Source organism: Pipistrellus hanaki, assembly GCF_964339955.1.
Source record: "Pipistrellus hanaki genome assembly, chromosome: 5".
NCBI classification, from domain to species: Eukaryota; Metazoa; Chordata; class Mammalia; order Chiroptera; family Vespertilionidae; genus Pipistrellus; species Pipistrellus hanaki.
In genome coordinates, this window is record NC_140507.1 from 30,631,247 (window position 1) to 30,655,435 (window position 24,189).

Here is a 24,189-nt window from a genome sequence, read left to right on the forward strand (position 1 = left end):
CTTTGGAGGGCCCTGTGTGGAAGAGTCTTTTGTCTCCCTGGCGTCAGGAACACATCATGTGCCTGCTGGTTAGGTGAGCCTGGCGCCAGAGTCTCCTAGGAAGGGTGGCAATGTTCCCGAAGCCGAGCAGGGTAGAGCCAGGTAATGTCCCTGACTGGACGGGGAGGGGAGGGGATTTTCAGACCAGTCCTTTCTCTTTAGGGTTGGCTTCATCCTATGGACTCATCACAGACTTCAGGGAGCAGCACCCAGTGAAGTGTGTCGTCCAGGCTGGACCCTGGCTGGCAGGCTAGCTGGTTCATTTAGAATCCCCAGCCCTGAGCCTGGGGGCATACACAGGAGCTCAACATTCTTTACTGAATGAATGGATATCCGTTGCCAGAAGGTAGCCTCTTCTCTAGACCTGGGGTTTTCTTAAAACAGTGGTTATCTTGGGCCCAGAAGTCTCTTCAGAAATCAATGGAAGTAAAAGGTTAAGGAGCACCAAACTGGGGAATAAAGTTCACATCCCAGCTTTGCCACTGAACTGTTCAGAACCTGTTCCCTCACATTTTTTAAAAACATATATATTTTATTGATTTGTTAAAGAGAGGAAGGGAGAGGGATAGTCAGAAACATCCATGAGAGAGAAACATTGATCAGCTGCCTCCCACACACCCCCACACTGGGGATGTGCCCGCAACCAAGGTACATGCCCTTGACCGGAATCGAACCTGGGACCCTTCAGTGTGCAGGCCAGCGCTCTATCGACTGAGCCAAACCGGTTTCAGCTGTTCCCTCACATTTAAAGGCGAAAATGGGTAATGCTATTTCACCTCAAGAGTTATTATGGACCGTGAGCTAACGCATGTTAGGTTCAGGGAAGGGCTCTGAGGCCCAGAGCAGACTCTCAGCGGTAACTGCAGAGCCCGCTCCGCCTTCTTTCTCAGGGCCCCAGCTTTCCCGTCTGGAGACGGGGGCCGCAGCCCCTCCCAGACACTAGCAGTTTCCAGGCTTCTCAGGACCCGGGTCACCGATTCGACCCGGGGCAGCCCCTGCCTGAAAGACCCTTGCAGGTCGCCGAGTACCCCGGCCAGTTCCCCGTTGCCTCAGAGACGAACGAAACCCACTTCCGAGGGTGGGAATAAGAACCAAGGTCCTCCCCGTCGCGCTCTCCGTCTTTGCGCCCGGCTCCGCCCCTTCGGCGTCCCGAGGCCACCCCGCCGTTTTCCACCCGCTGTCAGGCGAACTCGGTGGCCAGCCCCATCGCTCTGTGACGTCACGGGTCCTGGGGTCCTCGCCAGCCGCTCATATAAAGACCGACGCCGAGCCGCACTGTTGCTGTAAGAGGCCTTGTTCTCCCCCCTTTTCGTCTGCTTCTGCTGACGCTTCTCCGCTCTCGTCAGCCTCCGGCCCGCTCTCTCCTGGAGACCGAGCACCGTGAGTAGCCGCCCGCGGCGCTGGAAGGGGCGGTGGCGCCGCGGGTTGCGAGCTGGTGCGGGCCGCGCCGCTGCGGCTTCGGCTCGCCGGAGGCGGGAGGCACCGGGGCCTGGTCCGCCCTCAGGCCCGGTGCACCCGGCCTCAGACCCTGTTCCCCGGGAGGCGCCGGCGGCCTCCGGGCTCCCGCTCTGCCCCTCCACTCGGCGAGGCCTCTCTCGGGAGTGCGTCGTCACGACGCCTCTTGGGCGCCCGGGCGGGCGGGCGGGCGGGAGAAGGGGCGAGCCGAGCCCGGAGTTGGGCCTTTCCTGCTCGGGGTCAGCGTTAGCCGGTGCCGAGCTCGGCTGCCAGGCCCAGCTGCGGCCGGCGCCTCCCGGGTGTGGAGTCTGCGGCCTCGGGGACCCCGGGCGCGGAGGGCTGCGGGGTCGTTGGGGAGGGCTGCGTTGTTGTGGGCGTGGGCGTGGGTCCGTGTTGTTTTGGGGTGGGAGGGAGCGAGGCGGCACTCCGGGAGCGCTGGATTCCGGCCCTCATCTTTCTCTCCCCGGGCTCTGGCGTCGCTGGTAACCGGTTCTCCGCCAGCTGAGGTGGGGCCCAGTCTTTGCAGATAGCTGCCTGTTCCTCTGGAATATTCTGTTATTTTGCCACTGCCTAGGGTTGGTGGAACAACGGCTGTAACAGGGCGTGACTTTTAGGAACTCTAACACTGAAGGTGTGTCTGGCTTTTAAAAAATGGACCTGATTGGGTTCGCTTTTTGTTTTGTTTTTGCTTTGGATCATTTTTTAATGGAGACTTCGGGTTTGGGTTTTGGGGTCATGATTATTTTATTTTTATTTTTATTTTTTTGGTCAGAACGTCACAATAGAATGTATCTGTGTCGTGGAGCAATGCAGACCTCCATTCTGCCCTCTGAAAAGAGGTGTCACTTTAAAAGTTTTTCCCCCGTCTTTATGATGTTGATAGAATTCACATCATGCTAGCCACAGTTTGTTTTTCTCTTTATGATGTTGATAGAATTCATATTGTGCTAGTCATGGAAGTGATTTAATTTCCAGCTACAGGAGCCTAAATAAATGAAGGAATGGTCTTGAAAGCATGTCAAATCAAAATTTCATCCATTCTTTAAGATTTTTGCACCAAATTCCAGTTGTATGACACTAAAGAAAGTTCTCTTTAAATATTAAGTTTAGGGTTACAATGTGCCTCGAATTACAGATTAGCTGATTGACTCACTGCTATTTAATAAGACCTCAACTCCCTTAAGAGTAACCTAATATATGAATTTGACTATGACTAAGCAGATCTTGTTGTTTATTTGAGAGTTATTTGAAGAAAAGTGGAATGATAGTCTTGCTTAAAAATAATTTTATCAACTGCGTTGCCAGACTTGTGATTCTGTAATGTTTATTCCAGTACTATAGAACATAAAAAGAACAGAATATTTTCTAATTAAAAATTGGGCTTACGTTAAAATATTTCTTTTTGCCTTGTCACAGGGCAGGTCCTATGCCCTGGGCCCTCTGCATTATGGCAAGTATAGGCAACATGGAGAAGCAGACCTATCTGTAAACTGAAAAGTGAAATTCAATTTTTTACAATCATGAGTCAGTGAGAGGATATAGCAATGCCTGGTTTTAAAACATACCTTTGCTTCCTTTCCCTAATAGCTTATCTGTTTGGGGGATGGAGATAATTGTCTGGGAAAAGCTGATCAACATTTTAACTGATTTAATGGGACTTAAAGTCTTTAAACCTAAAATGAATGAATGTTTTAAATGCCAAATTATCCACTTTCACGTTAATAGTGACATCACAGGATTAAGATTCTCAGAAGCCTTTAAAACTTATACTTGAGCCCCAGCTAGTTTGCTCAGTGGATAGTGTTGGCCCATGAACTTAAAGGCTCCCAAGTGCTATTCTGGTTCCAGGCTCAGCCCCGTGTGGGAGGCTACCAATGGATGTGTGTCTCACATCAGTGTTTTCCTCTCTTGGTCTCTCCCCCTCTGTTTTCTCTAAAAATCAATGAAAAAATATCCTCTGGTGAGGATTAACAAAACAAAATAAACAGAATGGATCATAAAATCTATACTTAAAATTTGAAGAGGTCTTGAATTAATCTTTATGGGCAGGTATTGCTACCCTTTCTCTCCCCCCCCCCCCCCCATCCTTTTCTGCCCAAGAAGGTGAAGATGGTAAAAACAAAAAACAAACAAACCAACACAAACTGCTGACTTAGAATTTTTAATTTTTTAAAAAATATGTATTTTATTGATTTTTTACATAGAGGAAGGGAGAGAGAGAGAGAGCTAGAAATGTCGATTAGAGAGAAACATCTACCAACTGCCTCTTGCACACCCCCTACTGGGGATGTGCCCGCAACCCAGGTACATACCCTTGACCGGAATCGAACCTGGGACCTTTCAGTCCGACGCTCTATCCACTGAGCATTAGAATTTTTAATTTTAAACAATTTTTTCCCCCCAGAATTCAAGTCCTTTGAAGTTAATTGCTTACCTTTATGTAAGAGGTGTCTTTTTTCCTAATGACTCAATCTTAATTAATAAATACATTTTTGAAATTACGTAGTAGGTTATTACTATGAGGATTTTGGCAGAAGATCTCAAACTTGGACACCTGGACAGTCAGTAATGAAAGAAAAAAAGGACGCTGTGCAATTGGTTTCTTATTTGGCATGGGGAATTAGATTGACATTTGTTTATCCTTAGCTCTTTATTCTGTTATATGATCTTGCATTGATCCAAACATAAATTCTAAGTATGTCATGATCGACTTTGTATTTGAACTTATTTTTCACTGGTAAGTTTCACTAGAGAAAAATTACTATCTTATTTGGTAGCTTTGTTTATTTTGAATTGCCCTCGGGTTTGCAGGAGTTAATTTTAACAGTTAACTTCAAATACAATAGCCAGTATTGAGTAAAAGCAAAAAGGCAGACAAAAATGTAAGTTCCATTTTAGAAATATTTTGCCTGAAAAGTATGGAATGTAACTAAATTTAAACCAGCAATGAGTTCAGTAAGGAAGACCTTAAGAGCTTCTGTTTCTAGGAATTACACTTTGAAAGAATTTTATAGAAACACTTGTATGTTAGCCCGTGAATAATCAGTGTTTTACAGGGCTATATACTACAGTTTTTAGGATTTTATAGTTATGGAGGGCTTCTAACAGGCACACCTCATCCCACCCGAAAAAAACAACAAATCTTGATTTTACTTTTAAAAAATCGGTAGTTTATGGAAATAATCTCTCTTGTATTTCAAATTCAGTATAATGCCCCTCCCCCCCCTTTTTTAGATGCCTTCAATTAAATTGCAAAGTTCTGATGGAGAGATATTTGAAGTTGATGTTGAAATTGCCAAACAATCTGTGACTATCAAGACTATGTTAGAAGGTAAGTTATTTTAAAAGCCTGGGTCAAGGGGGGGAAATAAGTAGTTTGAGATAACCTGTGAACATTGAATTTATACAAGTAATCTGTCAAAGTTCTCAAGAATACGAAGGGGTGAAGTTTACCTTTTTTTAAATTTTAAGTATTAACTACATTTTTTTAATAAAGGTCATCCCTTTTGCATTGTCTGAATTAATGAGAGATTCCCCCCTCCCCCCCATTAAATAGATAAGACCAATTTTCTGTTTCGAGTAAATTTAGATTCACAATTTCTAATGACAAAAATGAAAGCCTTTGGAAAAGAGATCCTTTCTATAAGGTTGCTAAATAGAGCACCTGGTTTCAACAGAAGTAGTAAACTGAGTAGATTGTAAACGGAGTAGATGTGTGTTTGTTTTTTTAACCAAGTTTTCCCTTTTGTCTAGTTTGTTATTCCAGAGGAAACTACTTCCTCTGAAAGTATATGTGCAGCACAACAAAGAAGTAAGACAGAAAAACCGGTTCTGAAACATTTTTGAAATTTTTTACTTAATGTGGATACTCTTCTTAGTATTACCAGTGGGCTGGTGGGGACATGAATATAAAATAGAGACATATAAATCTAGAATTGGTGGTGGTGGGGGGACATTTACTAATAATAATTGTTCTTCAGAAATTAGACCATTTCTTAATTTCTCAAATAACAGATGCTATTATATAGGGAAGATCTGTAGCTAACAAATGCTAAAGTGATTTATCTACTGCAAAGTATATGTGCAGTACAACAAAGAAGACAGAAAAACCAGTTCTGAAACATTTTTGAAATTTTTTACTAGTTAAGGTGGATCTCTTCTTAGTGTTACTAGTGGGCTGGTGGACATTAATATAAAATGAGGACATACAAATCGGTCTCTAGAATTAGTGGGGAGGGGGAAATTTACCAGTAATAAGAGGTTCTTCAGAAATTAGACTCTTAATTTTTTAAATGTCAGATGCTTTTATATAGGGAAGATCTGTAGCTTACCAATAATTGAGTGAGTTATGTCCAAGCACTAGCTATATTCTGGTGAAAAAGAAGGTAAGGAAAATAGTTTTTGCGCTTGAAGAATTTTTAAACCAGGAAGGGAGACAGACTCCAAAAAAGTCAAACTGCCACATGGTATATATAATTAGTGCATTAATAAAACTGTGTGCCAAATGGTGCTGTGGGAACATATTGGCTGATGCTATTCTCCAGGCTTGTGGAGAAACTGCAGTGGGTAGTCTTAGGTGATATTTTAAATTTAGTAGAATTAGAATGTTTTGGAAGATTATTCTGTAGTAGAGAGGATGTGTTAGAGAAAAGTAAAATTAAGGTTTTTTTAGTTGGATTTTTTGGAGTGGGATGAGATTGTAATACTGTAGTTGGTAGAGCTGAAGAATGGGCTTGAGAGGAATGGAAGTATCTATGGCAGTAAATGGAATTGGGGCAGGAATGTAGAAGTCAGGAGTGGAGAATCAGTGAAGTGGTATATGTGGAAGCCAGGGTAAGAGGGAGGCATTTTAAGGTGAACAGAGTGATTGTTGGATTTATATACTGTTGACTGATCACTTAGGGTTTTACAGTTAATAAGTTAGATGACTTCTAACAGCAGATAATAGGCGTGGTAGAGGCGGAAGCTGAATTGCAGAGGGTGTGTCTTCTGTTTTCTCAGTGTATGACTTCTCTTGGCTGATAAAAGCTAAACATATTCTTTTTGGTCATTGATACCAATCATGTAACAGGCGACCCTGCTAGTGGTTCTCAACCTGTGGGTCGAAACCCATAGGTTGAGAGCCACTGCTGTAGAGCCTAAGACCATCGGAAAACAGATATTTACATTACGATTCATTAACAGTAGCAAAATTACAGTTATGAAATAGCAATGAAAATAATTTTATGGTTGGGGGGGGGGGGTCACCACAACATGAGAAACTGTATTAAAGGTTGAGAACCACTGGTTTAAATGTTAGAGAAGTAATCCTTTGCAACCGTTTTTATTTTTTTATTAGTATTTACCAGAGGATAGATTTTTATTGATTTGAGAGATGGAGAGAGATAGAGAGATGTGTGAGAGAAACATTTGTTTTCCTCCCCTATGCTACCTGACCTGAGATTGAACCTGAAACCTGAGAATATACCCTGTTCCAGAATTGAACCTATGATCCTTTGGTGCTCAGTATAACACTCCAACCAACTGAGCCACACCAGCCAAAGCTAAGGCCCTTATTTTTATTTTATTTTATTTTATTTTATTTGTATATTTTTATTGATTTCAGAGAGGGAGAAAGAGAAATATCAGTAATGAGAGAGAATCATTGATTGGCTGCCTCTTGCACACCTCCTATTGGGGATTGAGCTTGCAACCCGGCCCGGGCATACGCTCTCCACAGGAATTGAGCCTGGGATCATTCAATCAGCAAGCTGACTTGATGCTCTAGCCACTGAGCCAAACCAGCCAGGGCTAAGGCCCTTATTTTTTATGTGACTTAAGCCTTCTTCCAGATAACATTTGGATCTAAAAGATGGTCTTTGTATTATGTTTTCTCTAAATGTTAATTCCTCAAACACAAGTATTTCACATAGTAAAACTTTTTTCTCTTCCGGTTAAAAATATTTTATACTAGTTCAGGAAAGAGGTAAGTGGCTTGATCCAAATTGGGATATTATTTTTATTTTAAAATATGTTTTTATTGATTTTAGAGAGGAAGGAGGAGAGAGAAATATCAATGAGAGAGACATGTATTGGCTGCCTTCTGCATGCCCCCTACTGGGGATATGCTCTGGCATCTGAGGCAACCAGCAACCTCTTGATGTATGGGACAATGCTAAACCAACTGAGCCACGCAGGCTCTACAGCAACTGTTCTTAGCCTGTGGTTCGCTAACAGGGTTGCCTCAGACCATCGGAAAACACAGATTTTACATTACGATTCATAACTAGCAAAATTACAGTTATGAAGTAGCAGCGAAAATAATTTTATGCTTGGGGGTCACTACAACATGAACTGTATTAAAGGGTCTTGGCATTAAAAAGGTTGAGAACCACTGATCTAGAGAGTTTAGTATAAAGAATGAGGATAAAAATTTAGTTTGTGTTTTTTTCTAAATGGTTGCCCAGCCATTTCAGTCACACTTATTAAATAATTTTCTTCCTATTTAAGAACTCTTCTGATATAATTTATTATATTTGTCCACTCACAACTTTATATAATTTTGGGTGGTTCATGGACTTTTTTTGTTTTTTGGTTCATGGACTTTTTATTAGGAACCACCAGTTTTAAATGCTGTTAAAAGAACTATTCTTTTTTTCTTTTCTTTTTTTAATATCTACTTATTTTTTTAATTTTTAAAAAAATTATTTTATTTTATTGATTTTTTACGGAGAGGAAGAGAGAGAGAGAGAGCTAGAAACGTCGATGAGAGAGAAACATCGACCAGCTGCCTCCTGCACATCCCCCACCGGGGATGTGCCTGCAATCAATGTTCATGCCCCTGACTGGAATCGAACCCGGGACCCTTCAGTCCACAGACCAATGCTCTACCACTGAGCCAAACTGGTTTCGGCGAAAGAACTATTAATAAACTACTTTTTATACTCTTTCAGACATGTCATGTTAGTCACTTATTTGAGAAATAGCCTAGTTTTGTATAAATGTTATAATGAAGTTAGGAAATAATGGCAAATCTCTTCTGGTTTTGTTAGATTTGGGAATGGATGATGAAGGCGATGATGACCCAGTTCCTCTACCAAATGTTAATGCAGCAATATTAAAAAAGGTAAATTAGCAAACTATATACTTCTATGTGATTTTTCTTTCTTAACAGTATCCTGGTGATCTTTCTATATTAATAAAGAGATAGCTTCCTTTTAAAAAATCTAGAACTCTTTGTAGTATGATTATTTGTTGTAGTTTATTTAACCTGGCCCTTGTCTAGTCTTTTTATTAACACATTTAAATTACTTAAATATAACTATAGGAAAATTCTTGTGTTGTTTGTCCACTGAATGGGTGCCTCAAAGGGAACTTGAGAACAAGAGATGTGCTTTTGTTATCTTAGTTGATCAACTTACCTTGTGTCTAAGCATAAATGGCTCTCCACATTAAATAGGGTTTTAGTGTTTCAGGTCACATGGCTCCTTAACAGAACCAGCTATTTAAATTGAATTCTTATCTGAAAAAACAGCAACCAGTTTCCAAATTGGGGGAAAAACTTGCTAGGCTTAGAGGAAAATGGCTAGAGAAAAATATATTTAAATAAGATTATTTAAACCTTAAGTATACTGAATAATGACATGATCCAAAACCTAAAAATGATAAAAAAAAATCTCTTGTCTCTCATCTAACCAGAAACCATAAGTAATAATAAACGTTAATTTCTTTTATACCCTTTCAAGAGTTTTTTTTAATGCCTATATTAGCAAATACTGATTGCTCTTTAAAAAAAACCCAAAAAACCTTTTATTAATTTTAGGGAGGACGGGAGAGGGAAAGAGACAGAGAAACGTTAATTATGAGAAAATAACTGATAGGCTGCCTCTTGCACACCCCACACTGGGGATCGAGCTCACAAACCAGGCATGTGCCCTGACCAGCAGTTGAACCTGAGACCCTGTCAGTCCACAGGTTGATGCTCTATCCACTGAGCCAAACCAGCTGGACCTAAGTGCTCCTTTTTTTTTCTTTTTAAATATATTTTATTGATTTTTACAGAGAGGAAGGGAAAAGGATAGAGAGTTAGAAACATTGATGAGAGAGAAACATCCATCAGCTGCCTCCTGCACACCCCCTTATGGTGATGTGCCCACAACCAAGATACATATCTTGATTAGAATCAAACGTGGGACCCTTCAGTCTGCAAGCTGACGCTCTATCACACATGTGTCAAACACAAGGCCCGCGGGCCAAATCCAGCCCGCCAGGCCTTGCAATGTGGCCCGCACCGCGCTGTCATCACTGCACTCCGCTGTCAGTTTATGACATTGTCAGTTTATGACTGTTCAGTAAACCATTCGGCCCGCAATTTAGGCTGGATTTTAGATTTTGGCCCCTTCTCTGATTGAGTTCGACACCCCTACTCTATCACAAGAGCCAAACCGGTTAGGGCAAGTGCTCCTTCTCTTACAAGACTGAAATACTTGTTAAAAAGCTATTTATTTCATTAAATCCCCTTATTATTGGCTTTTCCTTCTAGAAATAGCTCTTTATTCTTTTTTGCATCCTGGCAGTAAAAATTCTTGGCCATTTTTTCCTCAGCATTTCCCTCCAATATTAAGTACTGTGGAAAAATTATCATACAGAAAACACCCATTTGCCCACCACTTAGATTCTACAACTTAATACTTTTAGTGTTGATTTTGGTCCTTATAATCATACATCTAGTCTAGCTGATCAGCTTCCTGAAAATTTAATTATAATGTGTTCATTTCCCTAGTAAGGAAACATTTGAGCTTTTCCTGTTTTGTTATTACATTGTGTAGTCTTGTGTATGTTTCTGTGAATTTAGAATTGTTTAGTGAAAATATATGTACATAGTCTCACTTAGGTAGTGCTAGATTTTTTCAAAGGGGTTATTCCAGTTTATACTCCCCTGTAGAAGAGGCTGTTACCCCAATAATTCGTATCAAAATCCTAATATTCCCTAGCACAGTGGTTGGCAAACTCATTAGTCAACAGAGCCAAATATCACAGTACAACGATTGAAATTTCTTTTGAGAGCCAAATTTTTTAAACTTCTTCTAATGGCACGACCAGACAAGCAGGGGAGAGCAGTTCGGGGGGACGACCAGACAAGCAGGGGAGAGCAGTTAGGAGTGATGAGGCTGGCAGGGGAAGGCAGTTAGGGTCAATCAGGTTGGCAGGGGAGTGGTTAGGGGGTGATCAGGCTGGCAGGTAGAAGTGGTTAGGGGCAAGCAATTGGGAGCCAGCAGTCCTGGACTGTGAGAGGGATGTCTGACTGCCTGGTGGGATCTGGCCTAAACGGGCAGTCGGACATCCCCCGAGGGGTCCCAGATTGGAGAGGGTGCAAGCTGGGCTGAGGGACACCTCTAGTATATCTATCTATCTAAAATAGTTGCATCTGATCAAAGTGTTAATTTTGCATCTAGCCAGGATTAGCATTTCCTCCTGTTTTACTAATCAGATTGTGAATTGCCTGTTTGTTTTTTAGCTTATTTCTTTGTAGTGATTTTTAAGATTTTGTAATCCATTGCTAGTTGTATGTATTTTCCAGTCCTTTTCCTGTATGACTTTATGTATCTTTTTGCACAAAAGCTTTTTAATGTGGTCAAGTATAGTAATCTGTTTGCAGGTGTAGTTGATATGTAAGATCTTCCACCCTCTAGAGTTGTGAAGATTTCTCAGGCTTCATTTTTGCTTTTGGAGCATGGCTACTAACTTTATTATGCAAATCAACTTCTAGCTAGTTCTTAGCTCATTATAGGAATAACCTTGCCCCAGCAGTAGAATGAATACCTTGTGGTAAAATGCCATAGAGGAATGAACTGTTGTTTTTATTGTAGGTCATTCAGTGGTGCACCCACCACAAGGATGACCCTCCTCCTCCTGAGGATGATGAGAACAAAGAAAAGCGGACAGACGATATTCCTGTTTGGGACCAAGAATTTCTCAAAGTTGACCAAGGAACACTATTTGAACTAATTCTGGTAAGTTTGTTTGTTTTTTTAATAAGGGGAGGCTTATTTAGAAAGTTACAGAGGCAATGGAATGACTTCTTATCTTAGGGGAGAGAGGCATGTGCCTTGAGAAGATGAAAGAGGGAGGAGATGCAGAGGGGTGCAGTGGAAAAAGAGAGTGCACTAGAGAAAGGGGATGGATGAAGGTGTGGTGTGCTCCATAGAGAGCTGCTATTCTGTGTGTGTATTTAAAAAATATCTATTTAATTGATTTTTTATTGAGAGGAAGGAAGAGGGATAGAGAGTTGGAAACATCGATTAGCTGCCTCCTGCACTATTTAAAAAATACTGGGGATGTGACCATAACCAAGGCACATGCCCTTGACCGGAATCAAAACCGGGACCCTTCAGTCCGCAGGCCGATGCTCTATCCACTGAGCCAAATCGGTTAGGGCTATTCTGGTATATTTTTAATGAACACTGTAAGATACTCTAGTTCAGAGCCTTTAAACTTCTTATAGAGTTTAATTGATTAAATTAATTGGTACTGAGTTTTAGCACTCTGAACTCAAATCCACATATCAATAATCACATTAAATGTAAATAGTCTAAACACCACAATTAAAGGGTAGATATTAGCACATTGGATTAAAAAGAAGCAAGACTCAGCTATGCTTCCTACAGAAAACTCCCTTTAAATATGAAGACACAGTAGATTTAAGGGGGAGGAGGGTTATATATTATACTAACATTAATCAAAAGAAAATTGGAGTGAGTATATTAAGTAGAATTCAGGGCAAAGAATATTACCAGGATTAAAAAGAGTTATTACATAATGATAACAGTGAATAAGTTCATTATTAAGAGGGCATAGCAGTTCTAAACATTTATCTGCCTAACTGCAAAACTTCCAAAAAGTTAAAAACCAATGGAACTCAAAGAATAATAGATTAAAAAAATCTACAATCATAGTTAGTAATTTCCAGACCTCTATAAATAATTGATAAAACAAGCTGAGAAATAAGGATATAGAAGACTTAAGTAACAGAAAATTACGTATAATGACAGCAGAATACATATTCATTGTATATTCAAATAAATACTATCAAATTTTGACATGTTCTGAGCCATAAAGTAAGTCTCAAGTTTGAAAGAATTCAATGTTTTCTTATCACAGTGGAATTAAATTAGAAATCAGTAACAGCTATCTGGAAAATCTGCAGATATTTGAAAACTAAACAAATTCTCCATGAGTCAAAGAAAAAAATCAAAGAAAAATTATAAAGTATTTTGAACTGAATGGAAATAAAGCAGAATGCAAAATGAAAAAATAAAGCAGAATGAAAATCTGTGAGATGCCACATAGGACTGAACTTTATCAACCGTTAACTTGGTATTTAGTTTAAACCATCAAATACACTTTAATGAAAACAAATCATTTCACAGGCTGCAAACTATTTAGACATCAAAGGTTTGCTTGATGTTACATGCAAGACTGTTGCCAATATGATCAAGGGGAAAACCCCTGAAGAGATTCGCAAGACCTTCAATATAAAAAATGACTTCACTGAAGAAGAGGAAGCCCAGGTATGTAGTCCATAGTTTGTTCTTGATCACATGCGTTTTAAAAGAGAATGAAATCCTAACATGCCAGGAAAAGAAGTGCCTGTGTCAAAGAATGTTGACTTTATTTGAGGTATAAGAGATAGGTACTTACTATGACCTAAAACATTACAGGTACCTCTGTGTCCTAAAATGACTCTAGACACTTGAATGATCCTGCCCTTTTTTTTTTTTTTTAACAGTAAGGGAGAGGGAGAGTTAAAAACATCGATGAGAGAGAAACATCGATCCAGCTGCCTCCTGCACACCGTCCAATGGGGATGTGCCCACAACCAAGGTACATGCCCTTGACCGGAATATATAATATATATATTATTGATTTCAGAGAGAGGAGAGGGAGAAATAGAAACATCATTATTGAGAGAAAATCATTGATTGGCTGCCTTCTGCACGCCCCTACCAGGAATTGAGCTTGCAACCCGGTCATGTTGGAATTGAACCCTGGACCCTTTAGTCCACAGGCTGATGCTCTATCCACTGAGCAAAATAGGCTAGGGATTTTTAATGTGTTTTTATTGATTTTTAGCAAGGGGAAGGAAGAGAGCAAGAGATAAAAACATCAGTGATGAGAGAAAGTCATTGATTGGGTACTGCTACTGGGGATGGAGCCTGCAACCTGGGCATGTGTCCTGACAGGGAATTGAACCAGTGAACTCATAGTTCCTGTGTCAATGCTAAACTATTGAACCACACTGGCTTGGCATGCCTTTGCTTTTTTGATAATTTCAGCAGGGCAAAATAACCTAGTTGGGGGGAAAGAAGGGTGACTAGGAAGTTTACTATTACCTGGTGTTTTTCCAGTTTTCCATCTGTTTCTTTATGATCAACCTTAGAGGTTATTAATGGATTATTAGGTATTAGTCTTAGGAACTACTTAAGTTAAGGCACTTTCTTATATCTTTTTCTAGGTACGCAAAGAGAACCAGTGGTGTGAAGAGAAGTGAAAAGTTGTGCCTGACACTGTAACACTGTAAGGATTGTTCCAAATACTAGTTGCACTGCTCTGTTTATAATTGTTCATATTAGGCAAACAGTAGACAAATGCAGCAGCAAATCAATTGTATTAGCAGAATATTGTCTTCATTGCATGTGTAGTTTGGGTACAGATTCCAAACCTGTGGCTGATCATTCTTCCAGTATGATCAAAAGTATCTTTTTTCTTTGCTCTGAATAAAACTGAATTGTGGGTTCTCTATAGAAAGTGGCATTTTGGGCTTTCCCTCTTTTTGCAAAGCGATTTCTGCCTAGTTTTTTGTCTAGTTAACTTTAGTGACTTTTTGAAAGTTGGCGTTGTAAATAAAACAACTTGCAAAAGTTTTCTGAAATAGAATTAACAATGTATTATCTTTATTCATGAGTTGGGAGCTGGAAAGGCTACTTGAGGTAAATGTTCTGAGTGGGATTATTGGGATGTGTCTTCCAGCTTCTTGGAGTCAAAGAATACCACTGGTACCATATGTAGCAGGGCTTTCTTAATTGAATCTGAGGACTTATTTTTGCATTTTTAATCCTATGTTGGTTAGAGACCCAGTTACTTCTCAGTTTGTGGTTTTGGGGTAAATATAACTATGCAGTTGTTAGCTTTTCAATTAAAAAGACAACCCTTGTGGTGTGTCATGTTTTTATAATCAGTGATCCCATATGAGCAAAAGTATTTACACTACTTGCATGTAAAAAAAAAACCAAAATTTAAACTTTATCATTAAAATGTGTGGCAAAACCCAGAGAGCATCCAGCATGCATGCAAGATATTTTCAATAAAAAGTAAGTTCCATAGTAGGTAGTAAACGGTTTGCTTTTGAGTACTTAAGTGTGTCTCTTCACTTAGTATTAAATGAGTTAAATTTATGTACGGTTGTTTAGCTGAAAAGACTTGTAGGCAGTACTGGTTGCTGAATCTGCTGACATAACAATAGGTTTCTGATACTTTTGTCTCTAATGTCATTGAAAGGTTGGCTGGAGCCAGTATTTATTTATATTTACACGCATACACACACACACACACACATACATATATGTGTATATATGCGCGCACGTGTGTGTATACATATATATGTATGGGGTGTGTGTGTACATACATGTGTGTGTGTGTATATGTTTTATATATATATATAAAAAACACCAATGATGATAGAGAACCATTGATCAGCTGCCTCCTGCATGTCCCCCCACTGGGGATTGAGTCTGCAACCTGGGCATGTTTCTGACCAAGAATTGAACTTTGACCTCCTGGTTCATAGGTGGACATTCAACCACTGAGCCACACTGGCTGGGCCAGTTTTTTAATTCTTAAGTGGTGTACTCAGGCACACAAAATGCACTGTCATTGTTTCCAGCCTCTCCCCTACAGTAGAATGAAGTTTTTTTGGTGGCATGAGATGGCTCACAAATGTGTTTCCTTTTTTCTTTCCCATTTAGCATCATTTGTATTCATAGGTAGTCTTATTGTATTCTCTTCATGAGCTGTTCTGGCCAGATTATTGACAGCAGCTTAACTCTACTTCAACTCTTATTTGCTCCAAATCTGCCTTATTACATAAAGTCCCATATGCTGAATCACATGAATCCCCATTTGTTGACTGTACTGGAGATAGCATACCACAGCCTGTGTGTGGGTGAAATCCAGCTTAGCAGCATTTTTGCAGTCTGTGAGTTAAAAATTATTTTTACTTTTGTTATTTTTTAAAAAAAACTTTCTATTCTCACCCAAGGATATTTTTTTTTTTTCATTGATATTAGAGAGAGGAAGGTGGAGGTGAAACAGAGACATTGATGTCAGAGACTGAAACATTGGTCGGTTGCCTCCTGTGTCCACCTTGACCAGGAACTAAGCCTGCAGCCTAGGTATGTGTCATGACCAGGAACCTGCAACCTTTTGGTGTCCAGGATGATGCTCCAACAGAACCATCTAGCCAAAGCTGAGTTTTACAATTTTCAAGGACTGTTAAATACTCACACAGAGAGCCCTGGCCAGTGTGGTTCGGTTGGAATGTTGTTCTGTACACCAAAAGGTGCCGGGTTCGATCCCCAGTCAATTTAAAATTAAACACACACACACACACACACACACACACACACTGTACTTGACCTAAAATGTTTACTTTGTCAATCTCTGTGACTACCTCTGGATCCCTGATTCCCTTTACTCTCAGAGAGTAAACTTGCTTTCCATTTACCTTGGTTTTAGTGGGGAAGATGACAGAGTTCCATCCTGGCTGGAGTATCTCATCTGCTAAAACCTTAACCATCCCACCCTAGCAATATTATGACAAACACAAATCTTCACTGAAAGCCAAAGATTGTTAGCATATGCTGAGTTTAATTGGGAAACTAAGTATTAGCTTCTAGGAAACAAAAGCTTATTACTATTAGCTCTTGATCTGTGTAATTCCTCCAAATTGTTAGGATTACAAGACTAAATAACTTTACTGCCTGTATATAAATAGCTAAAATGAGTGGACAGACAATAGAGTAGTTCAAATTTTTGTTCCCTTCCTTTTTGCAGACCATGGCTCTAGTCTTTAAACAAACAAAAAAGTCCCAACAATCTTAAACTTATATATATAAAAGCCTAAGCAACTGAACGACTGGTTGCTGTGATGCCACAGCCAGCCTCCCGTGTTCTCTTCCTCCTGGCTTGCTGGCCCCAGTCGCCCCGATGCCAGGGCCAGCCGGCTAACCTCCCGCAGTCCCTCTCCTTGGCCAACCAGCCCAGCTGGCCCCAATCGCTGTCCAGACCAAGGGACCCCACTTGTGCACAAATCTGTGCACTGGGTCTTCTAAGAGTAGGCCATTTATAGATATTGTGTACCCAAATGAATCATAGGCTTGATATTAAGAAGCTCTTCAGTCTAGCAGCAGCACTCTTTTCCTACCCTTTTCCCTCTTTCTTGCTATCTGCTATTATGTCTACCAAGAGTTTTCTACACTCCCATGCGATTGGCCCTTTCCCATAGTAGCCAAACCTATCTTCAAAGATAATACCCACTCCTGCCTGTCCTCACACTTCCCAGCTTTTCTAAACTAATATTGTGGCATGAAGTCATACTGTAAGGCTGGAGTCCTTTTTAGTGTCTGCATGGCCTGGATAAGTTGGAAACAGTAGTTAGTCTGCATTGTGTTTAATTGGTGATTAATACCTCTGTGAGTGTCATTTGGTTTTTCAGTTTTTCATTGACTGTGTCACTTGTGATAGAAAATTAAACCGAAGCCCTTATTAGTTCTCCCTAACATTGTCATGGACTGAGGATGTAGCTCCTCAAATAGATTCTAATTTTAAATTGTAAAAGCAAGTTAGTTCTTTAAAAAAAAAACCCAAAACACACACACACACATATTATTGATATTTTTACAGAGAGGAAGGAGAGGGATAGAGTCAGAAGTTACTTCTTTTGAAGTGGTTATACAGGCAGATCTTGTTTTCTTGCATTTCACTTCATGTCACTTAACAGATTTTTTTAAAATATATCAATATATATATTTTATTGATTTCTTACAAAGAGGAAGGGAGAGGGATAGAGAGCTAGAAACATTAATGAGAGGGAAACATCGATCAGCTGCCTCCTGCACACTTCATACTGGGGATGTGCCCACAACCAATGTACATGCCCTTGACCGGAATTGAACCTGGGACCCTTTAGTCCGCAGGCCAGCGCTCTATCCACTGAGCCAAACCAGTTTCGGCTTAACAGATGTTTTACAAATTGAAAACGAGACTCTACTAACAAAAGGATTACGGTTTGCTTTATTGCAATACTCACTTATTGTGGTGCTCGGATACTAACCTGTAATATCCCGAATTATGTCTATAGTTTATTAGCTTGCCTTCATCAATCTACCTTTAGCAACACACAAGGTAGGTATTGCTTTACAATTTTTATATTTTTCCAAAGATTCACAAAGACATCCCTTTAAGTTACAGATGCTTGAGTGACATTATAGTTGTGATTTGTTTATTCTACAACTGTTTGAACACACCAACTGCTGGAACTAAGCAAGATCTGTATTACAATTTGGTGGACTTCTAGGACTGAACTGAGCTTAATTTGGAACTAGCTGGAGAAGGTAACAGTGAGTCACTGTAGGCATGTGACTTAGGGTGGGCAGATATTCCAAACCTCACGATCTCTTACTGTACTAATAATTGGCAAATCCTGTCATTTGTTTTCTGATCCATGGGTAAATTAAAAAATTATAGGTAGGTTGTCTAGGCTCTTAATAGGGCAGTTTGAATAAGGATAGGATGGGGCTTTCACCAGGAATGAGAACTGAGAACAGCAGACTTCATGCTCTGAGCACCCTTTACCATATCCATAGACATCAGAATCTCACTCATCTTTCAGAGCTTAACTTGTTTGCCATCACTTCCATTTGAAGGTATCGTTTTTATTTTTCTGAAGCTGAGTATACATTCAAGGGGGGTGGACTCAAATGTTTTCCCTACTAAGTTGCTTGAGCTTTAAAAAGTTGATAATGTTCGATTATCTAGATTTGTGTGAAAACTGATTTCCAGCTAGGAAGGAAGAGAATAAGGGAGAATAATGCAAGTGAAAGCAAAGCATATGAAATGGTTGAATACTTAAATGTAGCTCTTGGCTTATCCTTTGTAGGAAGGGTAAGACATGGTTGCCTGCTTGGGAGCTTTTCAAGTAGGGTCCAGGAGAGGTTTCATGAGGAAAATTTATTCATTTTCAAAAGTGAAGTTGGATTTGGGTGTGGGGTGGGGGAATGCCAAGGTGAGGGAGGGAAAGTTGTGCTCAGTCTGGAACTGGCGGCAAAGGCTGGCGATTATTGGCTGGAAAGAAACATTAAGGGCAGATTGGCAGGATTTTTGTGACACGAGGATGAGTGTTTATCAGACTCAAGTTAGATATTGCTATTTTTTTGAGTGTTAGAACTTAAAACTTTTTTAATTGCTGGACTAAAGTATTCTGAATATTGAGGGTTTTTACAACTAGACTCGTTTTACTGTTTTTAAAAATCACTATATTTTAGCCCAGTCAACGTGGTTTGGTGGTTGACCATCAACTTATGAACCAGGTCACATTTTTTATTCCCAGTAGGATACATGCCTGGGTTGTGGGCTCCATCCCCAGTGTGAGGTTGGCAGGAGGCAGCCAATCAGTGATTCTCATCATTGATGTTTCTGTCTCTCTTCCTGCCTCTCTGAAATCAGTAAAAAAATATATATTTTAAAAAATCACTATATCTTTAAAAAGAAGGAAGAATGGAGTAAGAACTCAGTGAATATATCAAGACAAAGAATGATATAAGAAGTAGTTTAGAACATTCTTGGTATAAGATTGAGTCACTTGGATACCTAAGCAGGATTTGGACACTTGGTTGTTCCTGTTGAGTTGTCAATAGTTGAGCATTGTTGGTGGTATAAAAGTGTTCGTTTAATTCATGGCTAACTGCTAGCTTGCAGAATTTTGCACTTTTGGATAAAGCTGTTCCATGTGCTAGTACTTGAGGCATTTCGTGGATGATGTACCGTATTTTCCGGCGTATAAGACGACCTCCTAATTTTACAGCTAAAACATAGGTTTAGGCCCATATTCGCTGTATAAGACTACCCCCCACTTCAAAGAAAACACTTACTTTGCTGTCAAGACCTGCAGGTAATTTTTGTGCAATTTTGGTCTTTTGCCCCCAATTTTCGGTTGACTTTTTTTTGTTTTAAAAGTCATCTTATACGCCAGTAGGTAGTTGCTCACAATATTTGCTTCTACTTCTCTTGTACTCATGACCTCTAAAATCACTGAACTTGATATATTCAGGAACTATTTAATGAGCACCTAATCTGCTATATGCCAGCCTCTTGTTTCACTCTGAGGTTCAGCCTATTTCATAAAAGTTTTCTTACTTTTTCAATACTTCCCACCTGTATGGTACGAATTCATATGCCCTTTCTGTACTAACCATGCCATTTCCCAAGCTCAATTTTTTTTTTTTTTTTTTTTTTTGCTTCAAATGGTTTGCAGATATGTCTGTCTTGGCAGGTTTACAGGAGGGGTAGGAATACAGAGCGCTATATTCTCAGAAATTTATATTTAAGGGGTTTCCAGAGTGACATCGAGGGTGATGGTGAGTGGAATGTAACTCTTCATTTCTTTCTCCCACCCTTGACATTGACTGTACAACATATCTGAAGACTTCCGATTAAGGAATAAGAGAACACTGAATGAAAAAGTAAACCCTTTGATAGTCCAGAGCCTCTTATGAACTTGAAATAAGTATCAGCCTGAACTTCTAATTAACTCTCTCTCATATAATTCATGGTTACTGAAATATCCCTTTTATTGCTAGTGATCTAACTCATAAGTATAGCCAGGGATAGGATAATTCCTAACCCTAGGATAGAATTTGCCCTTTCCAGTTAATTCTATGCCCAATCCCATACTACCTTTTATTTCAAAATTTCTCCTAATCTGAGCTAGGCTTTTATTCTACAGAACTATGGGAATATCCCTATCCTTTTTAAAAACTGCTGTTTGAATACATGAAATTAGGGTTCCTCTCAAACAACCATGCCCATTATGGGCAAGTCTGGGATTACAATTTCCAGTGGCCTACTTTAAATAGAAGCCCAGTTAAAAGCCTAGCTGCTCCAGACATTGGAGAGCCCAGAAACCTGAGTTGAGAGTCCTGTGGTGATTTGAGATCTCAGAAAGTAAGTGGTTGGAATAGTTGGGATCAGGAGAGTTGACTGAACCTAAGAATCAGGATCTGCTTGCATAGCCAGTTTGGTCTCAAGGATCCATCGTGAACTATTTAAAGTTCTGAAAAGAGAAAAACTCATGTTAAATAGCCTTTCCAACCTCAAAAGCCAATTCAGTGTTTTTTATGTTATGAATTACTTTTTGGTCTCAAATCTTCTACTTTGATATATATGCCTGGCATGTTTCTTCTGTGCTGTTTTTCTAGTAATGCACACAGCAATCAATTGCTTTTTTGGAACAATGTAAAGAACTATTTCTCTTCCCTCCAGGTGTGGCCTTCCTGTCCAGGATTATTATACAATGAATAGCTATGCTTCTGGGCCATTCAAGATAGTTAACAGCTCAGAAGAGCCCAGCTCTGGGGCTTCCTATAAAAGGGAGAAACATCTTTAAGTGGGAAATCCCTCCTAGTTTTGCCATGCTAAGCCATCACAATATCCTGAGTGCCGTGGGAGCAGCTGCAACAGGAGGGGGCTTCAGATGTGTATTTCAAGCAAATTATGCCATTTGTGTGGGAACATGTAGAGGAGGTGTTAGGTTATTTTGTTTCAGGTCTCAGAAAATGAGGCTGGTTCTTGGCTGGCAGTAAGGTGGAACTGGTAAGGTGCTTGAAGTTGAATTAGAGGCTCCACTCTCAAGTCACCATGAGACCTCATAAGAATGTGTGTGATCCAGGTTTGAATTTCCTCTTTGATGTCAGTTTTTAAAAAGGCTGGCTTGATTTTAACAATGTTGCCAAAGCCTCCCTCTCTACCCTCACATACACAAAGAGTGCATTGTTCATTACCCAGTGTACTCTAAGACATCTAATCAGATGCAGCAACCCAGTCTTGCATAAGCCTTGGTTAGAATGTAGTTTTTTGAAACATCTAGGCCAGTAGCCAGAGCGGAATTCTTTAAATGGGACAGATGTCAAGTCAATGGCTGGTCTCTACACCCTTCCATTGTAAACTCCAGGATTACAATACTCAGTGGCCTACTTTAAGTAGACACTACTCTGACTTTATAAATTTTTTAAACACAAAGTCCAATAAATATAACTCAGTGACAATTACAATGCATGATGGTGGCCCAGTGGCTGCTTGTATACAGTTCTGTGTATACATAATGGTTGACTGACCTATTGAGGTGGCTTTATGACCCCTTTTACATTCATAATGGGTCTTAAAAAAAGTTAACATTTTCATGGAAGCTGTGTAAAAAGGTTGCAGAATTATCAGGTTTTATATACAAAAATACGGAGATACCTCTAGCACCTTAGTTTTTGGGAGGAAAGGGTTTTATTAAATATTTTTTGGAGTTTATACCAGTACATAAAAAGACTTATTTTCCTTGTAATTGGGTCTGTACTTATGGAGTGGTTAGTTTAATCTTAACTCTCAAGAGAAAACAGAACCTAGTGGTCATGTACACCTATTTCTAGTTGGATTGTCTTAGGGTCGGTCTGTGGATAGCAGTTTTCAACATTCTTACGGGGGTGGGAAGTAGGCAGGCCTCTGACTGCACCAATTTTTAGGTCAGAAGGTTGGTGGGTTCAGAGCAAGGCTTGGAATGGGAGCTTATACGCAGCATGAGCTGGGTAGGCCCAAGCCCCTTAGGAGAAATTGGAGTAATCCCCAGCTTCTGTAGGTTGAGTCTTTAACATGTGTACCATAGAAGAGAATAAACCCCAAGTTTCATGGCTATGAAGAAAATTATGCTATTTCTGAAAACAGCTTATTCCTCAAGGTCAAGCTTTGAGGAGAAAAAAAACACAGGGAAAAGTATCTTTATTCTCATGTTTAAAGTTTTCTATGACATACAAAAATACTTTGAATACTACAATGGTCCTTTTCTCAAAATTTTCTGCAACACTACACTACAATACATGATCTTTGGAATCTGAAAAGCCAGTGGCTGAAGTAGGAATTAAAGGCATTTGTTGTAGGGTGTATGTGGGTACAGGGACAGCCTTTTTTCTTTGGAATCAGGCTATGTACGGTGAGGAGGCAAAAATAAATTTTTTTTTTTTGTTAAGGCTCAGGGTTGAAGCTTGGCTCATAAACTGGTTAAATTAGGCTTTGGTGAAAACTCAGTGTCTACCCCTAGAGGTTTTCTGGGCTTATTGTTTTGGTTGTAACAGTCCTCATTCCCACAGAACCATAGGAAATCTGAAGCTGGCCTGGTTTCATGCTGGAAGATGGACACTGGCTGTCACAAAAGGTTGGGTTTGCCCTCACCACTGCCCAAGCGGTGGATAAGCTAGAAATGGGTCTGTGACAGAGGCCCTCAGAATGGGGAGGGATGCACACTGAATTTGGGGCCATAACTTCTTTGAACTATTGACTACAGCCACCAGTAACAGGTCTTGGGGCTTTGGTATCAGGGCTTCTTAGGCGATTGAGTTTCTCAGGAACCATTTCCAAGTAATTGAGTAGAGAGCCAGATTAAGGTAGTGTTAGGTTTTTCTGTTGCCTAGGGTGATATTTAAACTAACCTGTTCATCCCCTCCACTTACAAGCTCCTGAGAATTTGGCAGGATTCCTCTGGCCCAGCTTAAAATGGTAGCTAGTTTTCTGTAAAACATGGCTTTTCCAGGCCCTCAAGAGAAAAGCACTGTTGTCTTGAGCGCTGTGGTTGTGACCAGGCTTATATGTTTGATAAACGAACTCATTCTTGGTCCATGGGTGTCCGGTATGGGGAGGGTGTGGCAGTGGAGGGGGCAGTGAGGAGGCAGGGTAGAGAACGCAGCTGACTCAGTGTAGTCCATCTATGATCTATAGCAGGAAAGTGAGGGAGGCAGGGGCATCTGACTAACAAGACAGATGGTAAAAATGCAGGCTGCCACAGGCACAGGAGATGCCCTTAATCAAATGACAACACAGATCTGATGCACCACTCCGAGCAGTTTGAATTGTTGGCCCCAGATTCAGGCAGAAGTTGTGCAGCCTCTGAAATCTCCAGCACCTGGACCCTAAGAAGGAGTTAATAGGGCCCCTGATCGGTTTCCGTGTGCTTTGGGGCTCTGTTGCTGCTTCTGAAAGAGTGGGTCCTTGGAGGCGGCCAGGTGTCCTGTGCATGCTAGGCTGCCTGCCTCCGAAATTCCTGTTGCTGTACCTGTGTACTCTGCAGGGCACTGCTGGGGGCCCGTGGGGACCCAGGGGGCTGGGAGGCTGAGTGCCGCAGAGAGACCTGGTGATGTAGGTGCCGGTTCCGCAGGGCTAGCAAGTAGTGCAGCAGGGAAGTGAGGCAGCAGGAGGTATGAGGGTGAGTCCTGGGGGACTGGGGACCCGGAGCAGCCTAGAGTACTGTCATCGGAAGGAAAGGGGCTGGGGCAGCGGCCTTCTCCGGGTAAGTACCGAATGCATTTCTTTTTCCTCCTAGGAATAGTGAAGAGAGTTATCTGTAAA

The 24,189-nt window shown here is 40.6% G+C and overlaps 2 protein-coding genes across 8 annotated transcripts in view; one reads left to right on the forward strand and one right to left on the reverse strand.

Annotated features, from left to right (window-relative positions):
* Positions 1-676: 676 nt before the first annotated feature.
* Positions 677-14,867, forward strand: SKP1 (S-phase kinase associated protein 1). 3 transcript variants are annotated; one of them, XM_084886752.1, is made up of 6 exons: positions 677-1,419; positions 4,729-4,825; positions 8,526-8,599; positions 11,343-11,486; positions 12,903-13,043; positions 13,988-14,867. In XM_084886752.1, the coding sequence occupies exons 2-6, from the start codon at positions 4,729-4,731 to the stop codon at positions 14,021-14,023; spliced, it is 492 nt and encodes a 163-aa protein (XP_084742878.1). In that variant the 5' UTR covers positions 677-1,419; the 3' UTR covers positions 14,024-14,867. The 3 variants fall into 3 exon arrangements, with proteins under 3 accessions (XP_084742878.1, XP_084742880.1, XP_084742879.1); XM_084886754.1 differs by lacking the exon at positions 677-1,419 and adding an exon at positions 1,985-2,000; XM_084886753.1 differs by lacking the exon at positions 677-1,419 and adding an exon at positions 2,111-2,125.
* A 2,115-nt stretch (positions 14,868-16,982) lies between these two features.
* Positions 16,983-24,189, reverse strand: part of TCF7 (transcription factor 7) — a 38,412-nt gene continuing 31,205 nt past the window's right edge. For 3 of the 5 annotated variants that reach the window (XM_084886675.1, XM_084886672.1, XM_084886674.1), the window contains one exon: positions 16,983-24,159. In XM_084886675.1, coding sequence (XP_084742801.1) covers positions 24,080-24,159 — 80 coding nt within the window. In that variant the 3' untranslated portion in view covers positions 16,983-24,079. Of the gene's footprint in view, positions 24,183-24,189 lie in introns of all 5 variants that reach the window. The other 2 variants (XM_084886673.1, XM_084886676.1) reach the window with 1 other exon arrangement.

Bases quoted from the DNA above. Each gene is read 5' to 3' on its own strand.
- SKP1 (XM_084886752.1), top strand. From the start codon at position 4,729: ATGCCTTCAATTAAATTGCAAAGTTCTGATGGAGAGATATTTGAAGTT. The intron at 4,826-8,525 runs GTAAGTTATTTT...TGGTTTTGTTAG, and splicing joins TATCAAGACTATGTTAGAAG to ATTTGGGAATGGATGATGAA. The intron at 8,600-11,342 runs GTAAATTAGCAA...TTTTTATTGTAG, and splicing joins ATGCAGCAATATTAAAAAAG to GTCATTCAGTGGTGCACCCA.